Source organism: Phocoena phocoena, chromosome 4, assembly GCF_963924675.1.
Source record: "Phocoena phocoena chromosome 4, mPhoPho1.1, whole genome shotgun sequence".
Lineage (NCBI taxonomy): Eukaryota > Metazoa > Chordata > Mammalia > Artiodactyla > Phocoenidae > Phocoena > Phocoena phocoena.
In genome coordinates, this window is record NC_089222.1 from 141,327,983 (window position 1) to 141,341,515 (window position 13,533).

A 13,533-nucleotide genomic window follows, 5' to 3' on the forward strand; every position below is an offset into this window, starting at 1 on the left:
AAAATGCCTAGGAAAATAAATGGGAACTTCATGCATTTGTTTTTAAAAAAACTTATAGCAAGTTTTTACAAGGCTTCTGACATGCTTGCCTCCCTAAAATTGTACCCAGAGTGGAAAATACAGCTAACGATATTCACCTTTCGACACCCAAGCCAGAGAGCTCACATTTCCAGTGTTCTGCCTTTCTGTGTTATGGCTTTAGGTCTGGTGGGTGGAGTCGTGCATTTCTGAGGAACTCAGTAGTATCCTCCTCAAAATGATGTGCAGGTTGCTTAGGTTAGTCTTATCCTAGTGCTTTAATGTCACCCCATGAAAAGGCGAGGAACAGCATTTTCCAATCCTACTTTCACTCCAGAATTATTCTTGTCTTGGTATGCTGGTGTATTGTTTTTCCTTTCATGTCTAAGATACTTTTTAACCAGTAAATAAGATAAAATTAGCCACAATGAGCTACTTTAAATGCTCTTTAGTAATTTCTATAAAACTGGATGTTTACCCAATAGTGGCCAAATCCATTTTCAAATCTCTTACACTATTTAGCTGAACAGATGAACTTGTAAAGCCTTCTTTAATCCCCCCAATCAGGTGTTATATTTTCCCTTTGTTTATATGTCCCTTAAGGTCCTTATCATTATTGCCCTTTGGATTAGTCTCCATGTAAGAGTTTTTTTCTCATTTCTTTTCTGTGGTTGATTTCTAGTTACATGCAGGTGTGGTCAGAAAAGATGTTTGAAATAATTCCCATACTCTTAAATATGTTGAGGCTTGCTTTGTGTCCTAGTATGGGGTCAATCCTAGAGTGCCCTTTGGATTATAATCTTGTATGTTCTTACCATCACTCCCCCATGGATGCTTCAATCTCTCTGAGTGGGCCTTGCCTCACCCTCCGCCCTCCACTTATCCCCCAGGGATCCTAGGCTAGAACGTTGCAGGGTCGGGACCCACTAACCACTCTTTGGAATGGACTGAGGAAATGTCTGTTGTCTTAGTGACTTTAATAATGATCTATAATTTATTTGAGCACAACAGAAAAATATGTGTAGAGGTTGACTATGGAGTTGCAGGCTGCTCAGATCAAATTATTCACCATTTCTGATGGATATAAACAGAATTCCACTTTAAAAAAATTTAATTAAGTTTTTAATGAAACACTAATTCTATCAAAGAGATATGGTACTTTAAAAAGCTTTAACATCTAATTATTAACATCCTATTTTTTAAAAAAATTGAATGCTATGATTTCATAGATAGAATGTTCACAGCAGTGATTAAAAATACCTGCAAAGCAGAATAAACAAAATGATAGTTCTTTTAATTATAGGGCAATGACTCTTTCAGAGCATATAAAATCTTTCTGTTTAGTGGCAGAGAAGTAGCCTCAATTACATGAAGAATAAACAGTTAGCTGGATCAATTTAAGATTTACCTCTTTTTAAGATTTCTATGTATAATACATTTTGATCTGATTTCCATTTTATTTCATTATTTTCATTGCTAGAAGAAGATAATATGGCACAAAGATCTTCCTAACAAAATAGGCTAAGATGGCCAGCTCTCATAGACATAATAGCATATTAAAGCTACTTGTTTTATCTTAGTCAATTTTGGTGGTTTCCTCTGTACTTTACCAAGATCACTCTATCGGCTATTATATAAATGGCTATGGGCTACTTAAAAAAGACTTCCAAACATAAAATATTTTAATTTGGGTCTCCCAAATATAAAAATTATTGTTATAATGTTCTGCAAGTGAATTAAAGTGATATGCAGAAAAGGCATGAAAGAAACTAGTTTCTCCATGCTATTGTTTAGAATCAGGGCATTGTCCCAATAGACAGACTGACATTACAGGATCCTTATATTTCCCACTCTCTTTCAAACAAAATCACCTCCATTTAGTAGAGTTTTGTCTTATCCTTTCCCTGTTGTCATACCATCTGACATACAAATGATCTCTCTGTAAAAAGGCTTTATTAATTTAACTTGATTGCTATCAGCTATTCAACAAATTTTGCACAGAAGAACTGGTTTAGCATTACATAACTTCTCACAACATAAGAAAGAAATTGTGAGAAAGGCTGTTCTAGGTAATAAATGTAATAGAGGTATAATATATAGTTTTGGAAAAAAAATAGCCATTCTTAATTCTTAATTGAAAACGATCTGAAGCCATTTATTTCCTTAAATAGTACCCCATGTCTGTATCAGACCAAGTCAAAAAGATGATATGTTTTCAAAGCTGGAATCTTTCAAAAACTCCAAAAGCTAGTTGATCAAAAGGGCATTTTCATCTGTGGCTACTTTGGAAGCAGTAAGAAGAAGTGGAGAAGTTTACACCGCTGTCTAGTCTGAATGAATGGCAGTTCAAAGCCAGAATGTGTATTGGCAACTTATCTGCAAAATTGGGCAGGCAATCTTGTGAGACTGGGCTTGAAGAGTGATTTTTAGGGCTTGTTTCTGTACAGAAATTCCATTTGAATAAATGATTCTGCTTCCCTTTGTTCAATAAAGTCCAAAATCGGGCTCAGGATTTTAAAGGCCAAGCTTTCTCCCAACCTTAGCATAGGGAGTCACCTGCATTTTGACCTATTATAGCAACTGGACAGCTTCACTTTATGCCCAATGATACTGAAGCACCACAGATGATGATTTAAAAAAAATTAAAATATGGACTTAACAGAAATATTGAGCAGTTATTGGCTGGTTCACTGAGGATAGATAAAGAACTAGATTATTGCTCTTCATCTTTTTAAAGAACTAGATTATACAAGATAGCATGTACTTCCCCTCACTCCCCCAAAGAGTTGGAGTCTAATAAATATATGTAAATTGCAGCACAAAAAATTTAAAGCAGATTTAGAACATATTTCATCAGAACTGGCCATGAAATACTGAGATATTTCTAAGGAAGCTCAAGAATATATTGATACTTCCCCAGAAATTTTATAAAACCAGAGTTGGTTTTCATATGCTTAGCTGTAGGTCTGTCTCAAGGAAACTTTTCTAGTTTTCTCCCAGTCATATGATAAGATGCTGAGTGCTAGAGTAGAGCTCAGTTAATCTCAAGAGCATAGAGAGCCTAATGCATGTCTGTCACACAGAGGTGCCCAAAAAAGATCTGCTGACACGTGATTAATTGCGTATATGTATGTGAAACATGACAGTGTATTCTTTGGATGACTTTTGGCAACTCCATAATTTACAGCGTTGCCATTACAGAATAAAGAGGTCCAGCAATAAGTCATTTAGCTGGAACTGTGGCAGAATGATTTCCATGTCAGTGACTCAAAAGCACAGGCATTTTATCTAAATCCTTAGGGGATGGAAAGCATCCCAAAGTATATAACACACTTTTCCTGCCTTATTAAGTAGAAACTTCATTATACAGTTTAACCTCTATTGGTTGACTCATAGCCATCATCCATAAAATTTAATTCAACATAGCATTTGCTGAACATCTACTATGTCACCATAATACTGGGGTTTCCAAAAGTATAATAGTAACTAACTGTGGTTCCTGTATTTAAGAAACTGACGTGCCACTGTGGGGGCTCAGCTATGCCCCCCTCCAACAGTGATGCAAGAGATTATGGTTACGTCAAAGAGAGGTTAAAAAATCAGTGCTGGGGATGCTGAGGCGAAATGGGGCCAGCTTCCCCGGGGAAGGCAGTAGGCTGTTAGGGTGAAGAGCTTAGTCCCTGAGCTCAGACCCCTGTGGACTACAGACCCTGTCTTTACCTTGCTAAGCTGCGTGGTCCTGGGCAGGCTGCACAGTCTCCATGTCAGCACCAGTACAGAGAAGAGAATAAAAACAACCCCTCTTGCATAAGGTAATCATCAGAATTAACTGTTGAAAGCAGTATTTTTAAAAATGTGGTCCATAGAAGCAATTTAATGGGCCTGGAAATCATTTAAAAAATAAAAGAAGAAAAAAAAATCCAATATAACAGAAAATATCAGAGTGCATCATGTGTAGTAAATGAATTTTTGTTTACAAGGCTTTTGCTGTGTGTGTGTACTGGAGTGTGATCATAAAATATATTTCCGATTGTGAGTCATGAAAAAACAAGTTTGGAAACTATAAGCATAAAGCATTTAACACAGAGCAGCTAGAATATGGCAAGTGCTCAACAATGTTAGAATAAATAATGTGGCATCTAAGTTGAGCCTTAAGAATAAACATTATTAAAAAAAAAAGAATAAACATTATTACATGGGAGGGTGAGAGGGAAAAGACAAGGAGGAGGAGGACCTACTACACACACACAATACACACACAACACACACACACACACACACACACACACACACACAGGAGACACAGTGTGGCTTAGATTTTGGATGGAGGAAGGTTAGTAGAATAGGAGACTGAACAACCATTGGAGCTGGGTTATGGAAATCTGCCCAGGTCATCTTGAGAATTCTGAACATTTTTTAGGTAAAAAGGGAGAAGTTATCCAAGAAATTTGCACAAGGGCATGACATGATTGGACAAAGAATTTGGAAGAATAATTATGACAGTGATGCAGACAGTGGAAGGGAATGGATATGGGTAGTGGAAAGGCTTCTGCCCTAGTTTGGTTTCCCAAGCAAGGACTTGAACCAAGGCAAGGGTGGTGGGAGTGAAAGGAAGGGAGAGGATTAGAAAGATGTTGTGCAGAAAGACTCTTCATGACACAATGTCACTCTGCAGGTGCTATTTCCCTTGGTCATAAAACCCTCTCATCAGGTACAGTTCTTCCCCTTCTGCAAGCCAGGGCTGTATATATGCCCTAAGTAACAGTCTCTGGCCTGATTTTTTGAGTAACACCCTCCTACCTGACTCCTGTGTCATCCAGTGCTGTCCCTGCCACTGTTGTGTCATTTACCATGCCACACAGAGCAGTGACCATCTCTAGTATTTTCTGCCCTCCATAGAACTAGGAACTTTAAAAAGAAAGACACTCTATCCTTTGTCATTGCAGTCCCATGGTTATATTAGAGTTGTTCTCCAAACATTCTGGTTTGCCTGTCTTCTGGGTATGTGTTTGGATTGTAATCTTGGTTCCCTTGTGGTTGAGTGAGGCTATGTGATGGATTCTAGCCATTGATTTGTGCTGGAGCATTTAATGCCTATGTCAGACCCTCCAGAGATTTCTTTCCCTCTGCCATAAAACCCATATGGGTCCTTCCTGGAGTGAAGATAACATGGATCAGAGCTACCACCAACTCACAATGAACATGAATGTGAAAGAAAAATAAAGCTGTTATTTGTGGAAATTACTGAGATTTTTAGACATGCTTGTTACACAGCATAACTCAGCTTCTCCTGACTGATATACCTCCAACTCTGGCTCAGCCCTTGGCACAGGGTAGCCCTCTACAGAGATTTGCTGGGTAAATGAAGAAATGATTTGGAAACCAATCAGATAATGAGTGGAAAGGGAGAACAGGAGTCAAAGGTAATCTAAGCCTTAGCTTTGTCTAAGGTAATCATTAGCTTAGTCAAAGGTAATGATTAGCTTAGCTGAGAAACGGGAACAGAAGGGGGGCCAAGAATGAATTTGGCTCTGGACATGTTGGATGTGGTGGGGTCTCCAAGAAGACATGGATGGTAGGAAGTTGACAATATAGGGCTGATTGGTTCTCTAAGATTGTCAGAGTTAGAGATAAACATTTTGAACCCCTCAACTTCAGATGATAGTTAAATTATGAGAATAGATTCAATTATTCAGGGAGATAGTAAAGAATATGAAAAGAAGGTAGGGTATTAAAAAGTGCCTACTTTTAAGGGTGGGGTGTTGAGGGAGAGGGAGGACAAAGGAGAAAGAATAAAAGGATAATGGAAGCTAAGAAAAACAAATTTAAAAACAAATAACTATATAATAGCTTGTGATGCTACAACTTAAAATAGGAAGAGCATTACTTCTTCCTAAGAGGCAATGGCATTTTACAACCAGGAGGCCCATGGTGACTTCTGAGAGAGGAGCAATCAATATTATGATGAGCATCATTATAAATTCAGGTGGTCACATTAGCTACTACTTCCCTGATTCTGTTATTGCACCATTTTTTTGACTTGAGATTCCTGAATATTTGTGGTTCTCTAAAGCCACTCTGTCTTGTCCTCAGCCCCACTATAGCTTTAGGCAATGCAGTCTAGGGAGGGTTGGGAGGCAAACACGTACCTGCTACCTTGGCTTGAATGTTGTCTGGACCTGGTAGAGGCTACTTTCTTTGCTTCCTAGAAGACTTGCTTAATTCTGAGTTGTGGGCTCCACTGTGGAGAGTTGGCTGCTATGAGTCTCATTTGCTCATTCAGCAGCATCTACTGAGCTCTACTTTGTGCAGGAACTGGCTAACATTATCTTCTGAAACTGGAATAACTGAGGTGGATCATAGTGCACTGATATAATTTTTTAGACCTTCTGATTTTTATTCTTCATTAATGAGAAGTTTGTGCTATCTAATTTTACATTTCTATGTCCATCAGCTTAGCCTTGCAGAACAGACAATTTCTACCTCCTAGTTCTTATGTAATATATAACATTTTTCACAGTCTGCTTTTAAGTAGGGAGGGTCGTTAGAGAGGAAATCCAGGTTAACTACTTTCTACCTGGCACCTTACAAGGCTAGCTCATTACTTTGGATTTCCATTGCTTCTCATAGTGTATGAATTGATCATCCAAACCATTATATACTAAAAGTAATAGCCATGGTTCCAAAAATTATATGATGAATTCCTTAATCAAACAGATTTGAGGTTTTGCTCTGACTGGGAAGGTTGATGTCTCTTTGCATTAGCTGGTCCCTCACAGTGAGATTAATGTTTGCCAAGCACCACTTTTAGACAACCAGCCTTGAGACAGATTTCCAGTTTCTTGTCTGGCAACATACAAAGTTTCATGTGCTGACGCCTTTTACTAAGCTGACCTGAGAGAACACCGTGAAACAAATGCCTATAATCAGACAATGCATCGTACATATTAGAGAAAAGAGCCTGTGTCTTTTAACAAGGCACTTTCACAAGGAAGGGGCATGAATTGAGGATCTTGAGAGAAAATTTACATCAGCAAGGAGGTTAGCCGAGGGACTCTCATAAAGAAGATTAAATTACGGAGTATGCTGTGTCCTAATTTATCTTCCCATGTTCCACATTCGACTATGAAGTCATTTCAAAGGAAAAAAAATTCAGATACACGAGCAGGAAAAATACACAGAACTGGGACTGCCCTCTGGTGTTTCTTTCGATACATTGGCAGAAAAGTAAAAGCCTTAGAAAATTTGATGGCATTGTTTTCTGACTTAAAATTAAATCGCAGACACTAGAGATGGGAAAAATTCCCCCTTTCCAGTAACTTATAGCTCCTTATTCATTCCACGGGAAAAAAACAGAATAGTAGATGGAATTTTTTAAGTCTTCACCTCTGAAGACACATGTATTAGTTCTCTCTCATCTTTACTTGCAATGGTATTATTTTATTTTAAAAATAGGTATCATATGAGAAGTCTCTTTACCTCACACTCAATTTTGCTGTCAACCTAAAACTGCTCTAAAAAATAAAGTCTATTAAAAATAGGCCTCGTGGTCTTAAGTGATATTTGAAATAGATGAATAGCAATGTGGTTCTAGAGATGGAAGAAAACTGATTCTGGTTCAGTTCATGTTATTGAGGACAGCTCTGGAGTTCTGGGTCCTCTCTGCAAAGCTTAATAAGTGGTGCTTCCCAGGAGACCACAGGCACCTTGTGATAATCATATTTCTAGATTTACAATGTTTTTTTTAATATGGTTAAAGACCGCACAGAAACACCTGCTAGTGGTTGTAAGACATCAAGGAGGTGAGAAATTCAGTTATTTCCCACCTTTTCTGGTTAGTTTGATCTCGCTAAGGTATTTTTTGAAAGGCTCTTGTTGAGAAGGTCCTGGATAGTTCAATCCCATTATTCTATGCAGGGAGAGACTGGAAATCTCTTGGGAAATTATTTATATTCCATCCTACAGAGTGTTCGATGGATACTGTGTTTGGGATAGTAACTCCTCCTTTTTTATAGGACTTAATTCGTAGGCTGGGAGGATGGACAGTAATATGGCACCCACGATCCACAAACGCGGGCTTGCTCCGCTAAGCCTCAGTCACTCAGGACTAATTACAAATAAGCCAGGTTGGGGCTTTTAGTTTAGAGATAAATAGCCGATTGGGAAGACAGAATGAGGGTGAGCTGCCGGTGTTCCCTGCTGGCTCTCTCTAGCTCATTGGAGTCAGAAGAGCAATTGGGAGTCCTACAGCAAATCAAGAAATGAATGAATGAATACAAATAAAGAAGCCCTTCATATTCGAGTGAAATATGGGCACACTTTCAGCAATAATTTTGTCTCTCTTTGCTGAATGTGGTGGTATGTCAGGGCTGATGCCCAAAGGATCAGATCCTGCACAGGGTCCTCAGTGAATGGCCTCTGAGTAGAGGGCCACCCACCATGTCCTCTACACTGCTTTGCATCTCTGGACTTTGATGGTGGGATCTGATGGTAGGATTCAGCAGGTGAGAGTTAACAGCATGTTTGAAACCAGATAAGGAACTCACACAAGTTCTGAAACCCATATCTAAGCATATTACCTCTAAGTCTTTACTTCAACTCCAGAGGTGCTGCTGTTGACATATAAACAGCAGAACACACAACTTGATAATTTTCAGAGACAGAGGCCCAGCTGTGAGCCACACTCCTGCTCTCCCCCTGTCTCCCCACCATTAATCATCCTCAGTGTCTATAGTGCCACTGGGCCTCTGGGTCCCCTACAGACTCTAGACTTGAGAAAGCATGTCATTTTAATTAAAAAGTAATTACTAAATTAGTTCAGGAATGTTATTCAACCTTAAAAAGGAAGGAAATTCAGACACATGCTACAACATACATGCACCCTGAACATATTATGCTCAGTGAAGAAAGCCAAGCACAGAAAGATAACACTGTCTTATTCCGATGATATCTATGAGATTCCTAGAATAGTCAAATTCACTGAGACAGAAAGGAGAAGGGTGGTTGCCAGGGGGTGGGGAAGGGAGAATGGGAGGTAGTGTTTCATGGGCACAGAGTTTCAGTTTTCCAAGAAAAGAGCTCTGGAGATGGATGGTGGTGATGGTCTCACAACAATGTGAATGGACTTAATGCCATTGAATCGAACACTTAAAAATGCTACCTTTTATGTTTTGATATTTTACCACAATAAAACCAAAATTAATTTGTGTATTCACTCCACAAACAGTGAATGGCTATGCATGTCATGTGCTGTGCCGGGAGCTGGGAGATGGAAAGATGGATTGGACACAGCGCCTACCTCAGAAAATGTCATAAACATTTCTACGAAGATGTCATAAATTTCATGAACCATTTTTTGTTTTCTTTGAAATTTCCCCTTTGGATACACATATTCTTCTGTTTAAGAAACACTCTAACCCTGTAAGTAGCATTCAGTGGTATTAATACTAATGACAGTAAATCCCATATTTTGAAATATTAAGTACCCTACCTACCTTTTAATTCCTTCACAATGAATTAAGCTGACTTTTGTACTTGTGAGGGTCATAGAGTCTTGTTAAAGTCCTTCATTTCTAGCATAACAAGGGTTTTCCGGCTGCTGGGTCTCAGTGGGCGATGGGCAAGGAAGGAGGACGGGGTCGGGGTGTGCGAGGGAGGCAGGTGAAGCATGAAGTGCATTGAAGGATGAGCCCAACAGCAAAATCAATAGGTGGTGTCCACTGACGATCAATTAAGGCCTCCAGGTTTTGATTTTGATAAGCCGGCTGGCAGTGTTTGTGGGAACTCACCCAATAAACAATCATTCCAGACAACCATGTCCCTTAGAAGGATTCAGAAGTGTATTTTCCAGTGAGGTGGTAATGAGGACCTTGCTTTGTATGTGCAGACAGGAGGGAGAAGAATAAAACCACTGGGGAAACCCAAGGAGGTGGGAAACAAAGGAAGGAGAATGTCTCAAGCGAGCGCCTGTGGCTCGTTTCTGGAAGATGCTTGAAAGGCACTGGGTGATTTACCAACTTACTGTGGGGTAGGGGTGGGAGCAGAACACCGTGTACTTTCGGATGATGCCATTCAGTTTGAGAGGGGGGAGCCAGGACACAAAGACCATGGAGGCTGAGGCCGCAGCCGCCTTGACTCCCGCGGGGGGACCTGGAACTGGAAAAGCAGAAAGTTTAGTGACAGAATGATGGAGCTTCCCTCCCCGCCACTCCAGACCCACCACCCCACAGGACACCGCTGGGCCCTGCCACTCTCTCTTCCCAGCTCTGCAGGAGTCAGGGATGCGGGCTGAACTGTGTCCCTCCAAACCCATGCCAACTACAAATTGGCACTTGCCATCTGCCTCTGCAAGGATTAAATCATGAACTGCTGCAGCCGCTGACCTTCAACATCTACTGAAAGGAGCTCAGGGTGGACATCAGGAATGAGGCCCTCTGTGCTCTGGGAAAAACTGGTAGAACATGTCTTCATATAGATAGGTACTTTTAGGAGAAGATTTTATGAGCCTGATTCTTGCATCTCCTCGTATCTAGAAAAGCACTAAAATCATTAATGGTGACACCTGTTCCTCATGACTAGCAGGAAGCTTCTGCCAAAACGTGTGCTTGACTGCATGTACCTCCTTCACTGAAATCATATGTAACACTGACCTTCCCCACTACCTCTTTGGAGAAGTTTCTCAGAGCTATCTTAAATTCTGTCTCCTGGGCTATAGTTCTTATTTTGCCCCAAATAAAACTTAACTCACAACTCTCACGTTGTGCATTTTTTTTTTCAATCAACACCCACTTGTTGAAGCCCTAACCCTACCATGCCAGAATGTGACCTTATCTGGAGATGGAATCTTTAAAGAGAAAATCAAGTTAAAATGGGGTCATTTGGGTGAGCCCTGACCAGCATGGCTGGTGTCCTTGTAAAAAAAAGGGAGATGTGGACACAGAGATATACATGGAGGCAAGACAATGTGAAGACACAGGGAGAAGATGCCCATCTACAAGCCAGGGATCGATTCTCTCTCACAGTCCTTGGAAAGAACCGACCCTGCCCACCCCTTGATCTTGGACTTCTTGCCTCCAGAAACGTGAGACAGCACATTCCTGTTGTTGGTCCCCCAGGCTGTGGGACTTTGTTACAGCCACCCTGGGGGCTGACACAGTGTCTCTCTGACCAGTGACCTAGGAGCTCCACTAAGTTATGTTCTTGGGCATATCCCCTAAGAACCCACTTTAGCAAGTATCCTGCTCAGTCAGTTTAGCCAGAATCTCCACAATATCTTATCACCTTTGATATCGATCAAAGTCCTCACTCTCTGTCATCACCAGGTAATCTCTGATCCTCCTCACCTGCCTTTTGCAAAACTCCTGTGAAGCCAGTTTAGCCAGAATGCCCCTCACCCCTGATGTTTCCTCTTAGTAATTTTTTCACCCAATGACCCCTCTTCCTCCCCTTCACTCCTTGGCTATAAATTCCTACCTTTCCTTGTTGTATTCAAAGCTGAATCCAATCTCCCTCCCCTACTGCAAAGCACTATTGTGGTCATGCCTTCACCTATCAAATCGTTCCCCTGAATGAAGCCTGCCTTGCTGTTCCTTAACCAGTGTCATGAATGGTTGTTTCTGTGACAGAACTAACACAATCAGCTCAAGTCCCTATTTTCCCAGGAGCCTTCTCTGTGTTTTTCAGTCCCTGATGACTTCCTGCCTCTGACTAGTAGAGAATTTAGCTTCTGGGTCATTCTTTCTTCTGCTACAGTGTTTGGCTTTGAACAGGCTTGGGAGGTACCTCTTGCCTCCTGAGTTAGGAATGAGGGCGAATTACCTCAGTCATCAGAGATCACCCTTCTGTGCCCAGAACACTTTGTAATGACACCTCTATTTGGCTCAGGAGAGGCTCAAAGCAGTTTTTATGAGTATGAATTTTTGTGTCCAAGATTCACAGTTTATACAGACAAAAAACTCCCCTCTGTAAATCATCTAAGAATGCAGAAAAGGGTGTTGACGACATGAAGCTTAATCTGAGAAGTGAGATTGAACATAAGTGACCTTCTCTCCACCCTTTTGTTTTCCAGGTTGAAGAGGGAGAATGAGGTGAGGTGGGTAGAACATGGAATAAAGAGGAGAGAGTGTTAAATCTGCTGTGAGAGAAACCATGAGGTTATTGCTTTCCTCCTCATTGTTTTAACTTTTCACGTAGAGAGAGGTTCCCCCCTTGATGGAGACCTTGAAATTCAAACCAGTAAGGTCCCCTGTGAGCCCCTGGAGGAAGCTTTGAGTTCCTTCCTTCTCCAAAAACAACCTAACTTCAGAGTAAATATTTTTGGAGTTGAATGTGTATCTCATAATTGTCACCTTCTAGGTGACAATTCTAGGTCAAATTATGCTCAAATTTTGACCTTGACTCTTCTAGGTCAAAACAACAAAACCAACAACTCCGGAAAGAGTTAACGGGGGTTGGACACAGTCATCATTTGAAAATACAAAATCTTGGGATCAGTTTTTTGTTTAGTTTTTTTGCGGTACGCGGGCTTCTCACTGCTGCGGCCTCTCCCATTGTGGAGCACAGGCTCCGGACGCGCAGGCTCAGCAGCCATGGCTCACGGGCCCAGCCGCTCCGCAGCATGTGGGATCTTCCAGGACCGGGGCATGAACCCACGTCCCCTGTATTGGCAGGTGGACTCTCAACCACTGCACCACCAGGGAAGCCCTGGGATCAGTTTTTGACAAGTTCCACCAAGAGCAAAAGGTCTAGAGAAAGGAACACATAGGAGTGATGAAGCTTGGATTAATAGGTCCTTGGGAACAAGGTACCTTTGTCCTGAATATGCTTAGTTTTCTACTGGTGAGGGCTATCACCAAGACATCTACAACCTGGCTCAGAGCCACAGGGGTTCCTCCTGAACGCCAAGGGTAGAGCGTACACATGCTTAATATTCCCACGCTAATGGATGCCCCCAGATTGGCCAGAACCCTCCATATCTTCCGTAAAGCAAACCACGCAGCTGGCGTCCACCAGGCACTCCCTCTGGCCAGCGTCCTTCTAGGACCCCAAGTACATTGGCAACAACCCCTTGGCTGGCTGCTCATCAGGAGTGTCAGGCTTGTTTTCACCCTGCTGGTGACAATTGTACTTGTCAAGGTAATGCAGTTTAATTTATGGAAACTGATGAAATATGAGTGCACAAAGAAAACTGTTTTTAGGACAATTGATGGGACTTTGGAAAAGCTTTCTGAAGGTAAGTTTTAAAAAAAAGAAGCTTCAATTAGGTTTGGGCAAGACTAGTGAGAAGAACAGGTCACATGGCAAAAAAATCAAGGCAAACAGATAAAAAGAAATTAAAAAGCAGATTATTGACCAATGATAATACATGTTTACTCCACGATCAAGAAATTAAAGTGGAAATTACAGATGGTCCATGATGGATACAGTTCAAAGAATGAAAAGTGACATAGAACTCTCATCTCTTCATCCCAAACTAAAGAAATGAGTCTGGATCATTCGATTAGACAATGATTATAT

At 40.9% G+C, this 13,533-nt stretch overlaps 1 protein-coding gene across 1 annotated transcript in view; it reads right to left on the bottom strand.

Moving 5' to 3' along the window:
• The window catches only part of DSCAM (DS cell adhesion molecule), a gene marked incomplete at its 5' end in the record, with an annotated part of 740,232 nt that overhangs the window by 77,532 nt on the left and 649,167 nt on the right, over window positions 1-13,533 (bottom strand). The window contains one exon of the mRNA XM_065875917.1: window positions 10,040-10,173. Within this exon, the coding sequence (XP_065731989.1) occupies window positions 10,040-10,173 (134 nt within the window). The remainder of the gene's footprint in view (window positions 1-10,039; window positions 10,174-13,533) is intronic.